Source organism: Merops nubicus, unplaced genomic scaffold (genome assembly GCF_000691845.1).
Source record: "Merops nubicus isolate BGI_N331 unplaced genomic scaffold, ASM69184v1 scaffold42588, whole genome shotgun sequence".
Taxonomy (NCBI): domain Eukaryota; kingdom Metazoa; phylum Chordata; class Aves; order Coraciiformes; family Meropidae; genus Merops; species Merops nubicus.
Window position 1 is genome coordinate 3,428 of NW_008628524.1, and position 3,480 is coordinate 6,907.

Here is a 3,480-nt window from a genome sequence, read left to right on the forward strand (position 1 = left end):
GTGATGGTGTCTGCCAGGTCTTGTCTTCCAAAGCTGTTTTCTGCACCCCCAAATCAACTACTACACCCCTTGACCCATCTGTGCTGCTTTAAGGGGTCGTTACTTCTGCCATCATGGACAGATATCAGCCTTCACTCTTACCGTAGCAGTTTGGGCCTTGAAGCTGAGCTGGCAGGTTGCCCTGAAGCCCTCCTGAGAGCTGTGCGTGCGACTGACCTGAGGGGTGTAACCTCTTGTCGTTTCTCTGTTCCTCTTCAACAGGCGACGGCGATGTCGGTGGATTGCCTGGGACAGCGCGCGGTGCTCTCGGGGTGAGTGTGACAGTCCCCCTTAGAAACGTGCCTGGGGGAAATCCGGCCTGTCACTCCTCAGCAGCCTTCAGGCTGACCTCCGCCCAGGGGCTGATCTATTGTTTCAGAAAGGTGCAGCTGTTTAAGGCTTGGTGGAGAGGTTTTCGGGGTCACGCTTCCAGTGGGATGCAGAATGGGAAGCTGGCAACAACAGCACAACAAACACTGCCACGGCTTTCCTGATAGGTACTTTCCCAAATCCACTTGTGGGAGGTGGAGCAGCACGTAGTACTGTTTGGGTTCTGCTTGAAATCCAGACTGAATAATTTCCTTAAGACAGAAGTTGCCCCAAATGTCCCCATGGGTACTTGGGCAGAGCAGCCAAGCACCCTGACCTGCTCCTCTGCTGGTCCAGTGCAGGCTGATACTCAACAACAGCAAGTAGGTACCACAGGCTCTGAGCTGCCAGAGCTCCCAGGAGGGCTGGGCATTGTGTAGCCACCTCCAGGACAAGTCTTGAGGCATTTCAGCAGTTGCCTGCCCAGTTGCCAGTGCTCTCAGTACTTACAGTGACACAATTACCACACCAATTAGGATGCTCACTTCAGTTGAGCATTGTGTGGGTGAAGCTGACCTTTGGTTGGTCTTAGAGGAAATGAGTCCTTTGATACAACTCAGAAGGCTTCTCATCTCAGTGTAAAGCCTTAGTCCAGCATCTCTGTGCAGGAAAAAACACCTTGGCAACTGGTTTGGGTCTAACTTGATGCTTCTTCCTCCTAATACTTGCCCAGTTTCACAACTTATTTGGACCAAGAGAAAGGTGGTATTACTACATAACTTATTTGGTCTGGAAAGGCAGCAAAGATGTTCTTTATGTTACTTCTCTTGGGAAACTTAAGAGTGCTCAGAGCAGCTGTATCCTTGCTAGGCAGCTGACATACGTGAGGCTGGTGTGGTTTGTTATATATGGTTTAATATGCTTTGGAGCTGGTCTTCCGTAGCAGTTCAGCTGGCTCACGATTTCTGGGCAGTTTATCCTGCTTCATGAGGCTGCTGCTTGAATTCTGGAGTCAGTTTTGGGCCCCTCACTCCAAGAAGGACCTTGAGGGGCTGGAGTGTGGCCAGAGAAGGGCAACAAAGCTGGGGAAGGGTCTAGAGCCCAGAAGCAGCTGAGGGAGCTGGGGGTGCTGAACCTGGAGCCAAGGAGGCTCAGGGGAGACCTTCTGGCTCTCCACTTCTCCCTGACAGGAGGTTGGAGCCAGGTGGGGGTCAGGCTCTTCTCCCAAGGAACAAGTGATGGGACAAGAGGAAATGGCCTCAAATTGCCCCAGGGGAGGTTTATGTTGGACACAAGGACAAATGTCCCTGAAAGAGTTGTCTGGGGCTGTGCCAGGCTGCCCAGGGCAGTGGTGGAGTCCCCATCCCTGGAGGGGTTTCCAAGCCGTGGAGGTGTGGTGCTGAGGGACATGGGTCAGTGGGGACCTGGCAGTGCTGGGTTAGTGGTTGGACTCGATGCTCTTCAACGTCTGTTCCGATGTAGGTGATTCTAGGATTCCGTGAGTCACACCTGTGGGAATGATTTCTGGCCTGTGTGGGGAGTTGGCCACATCCAGCAGGACATATGAGTCCGGGTTTAGCATCGTGCAGGTAGATCTCTGCTGCATCTAGGGTTAGCTCAGGTCAGTACTCCAGCCAGGTCAGCCCCATGGCACTGACCTGCTGCAGTGAGGTTGGCCGGGGCTCTGAGCAAGCTGCTGTAGCAGCAGATGTCCCTGCTTCCTGCAGGGGGACTGGGCTAGATGGCCTTGAAAGGTCCCTTCCCACCCAAACATTTCCGTGGTTCTACACTTGCAGATCCTAGTTTCAAGATGTCTTGTCTTTTTTTTTTTTTTCAAACGTAGCCCTTGTCAAAGTTCATGATCAAATGTAGTGTTCTCAGGCATAGCATTTGCATCTCTCTTGTGAAATGCTTTTCTTCTTTGGTCCTGTAGGCATAGGGCTGTGAGCTCCACGTGAGCTTGGGGCTGTGACATCAGTCCTGTGTGGCTCAGCCCCTTTTGTGTGTCTTTGCAGCCGCCGGTTCCTCTACATAGTCAACCTGGACGCACCAAATGAAGGTCATCGGAAGATCTCCCGGCAGAGCAAGTGGGACATCGGGGCAGTGCAGTGGAACCCCCACGACAGCTACGCCTACTACTTTGCAGCTTCAGTAAGTTTGCTCAGTTCAAAGCTGTAGCTCATCATTATCTTCCCAGGTCTTGCACGGGTGGAGTTCTGCCAGTGGCTCTCGGTTATTGATCAGTCGGGGCTGAGTGTCAGTTTTACTTGCTTGTCTTCTGGAAACCACCTTGCCAAAGAAATCAGGCATCCTTTTCTGGAAGGAAGGGGAGGATGTGCTTTCTTTCTAACTTCCATTCTGTTAGGAAGCTTGTCTGCTTACTGAATTCCTTGCTCAGTGCAGTTTTGTTTTCACCCCCCTGCCTTCCTGGTGGGATGTGGTGCACCAGGCAATCTGTTAACAGCGCAAATCAGTAGTGGCTTACGGCTGTAACCATCTGGGCTTGCTGGTGGGCAGGGACAGAGTCAGCAAGGAGTTCTTATTCAGTGCCTGGAGAAGTAACTGGGTTGGTCTGAAGAAGCAGCAGCAGGCATCTGAGACCTGAGTGCAGCTTTTAGCTCTGATCTCTTTAGTCGGTCTCTCACACTGCGTAGCTTGCTCACCCAGAGCCCTGAGTTGCTTGTGGCAGTCTGAGCCATCAACCTCAGCAACTCCTGTTCTGACAGTTCTCCTGCTACTGCGTTGCATCTGCTTTTGTAGCCTGAAAGTCCTGGAGTAGCTGAGGGTGGAGAGGTTTCATCTGTTTAGGGGCTTTTTCTTTCTTTTTTTGAGAAAACCCTAGCCAAAGGTGGTTTCCTAGATTTGTTCCTTTTTCTTCCTGGACTGCCTACAATCAAAATTAAAGACAGCCTTAAAAGGGCAATTGTGTTGTCAGTTAGGTGCCTTTGCTTGTTTGCTCTCTGACATTGCCCGGCCTGTCTCCTCTGGCTGGGAGCCTTGTTAGCTTACAGTAGGTAGTGGGCTGGATGTAGCACACAGGATTCAATGCCCCTCTGGTGAACATCGAGCCGACACTGTTCCAACACGAGGGCAAACTAGATAGTTTCCAGAACTATTGTTTACTCTTTCTGG

At 51.6% G+C, this 3,480-nt stretch overlaps 1 protein-coding gene across 1 annotated transcript in view; it reads left to right on the top strand.

Annotated features, from left to right (window-relative positions):
* Positions 1-264: 264 nt before the first annotated feature.
* WDR59 (WD repeat domain 59) overlaps positions 265-3,480 on the top strand; it is a gene marked incomplete at its 3' end in the record, with an annotated part of 37,685 nt that continues 34,469 nt past the window's right edge. Inside the window, exons 1-2 of the mRNA XM_008946666.1 lie at positions 265-311; positions 2,364-2,499. Of these exons, the coding sequence (XP_008944914.1) occupies positions 271-311; positions 2,364-2,499 (177 nt within the window). The remainder of the gene's footprint in view (positions 312-2,363; positions 2,500-3,480) is intronic.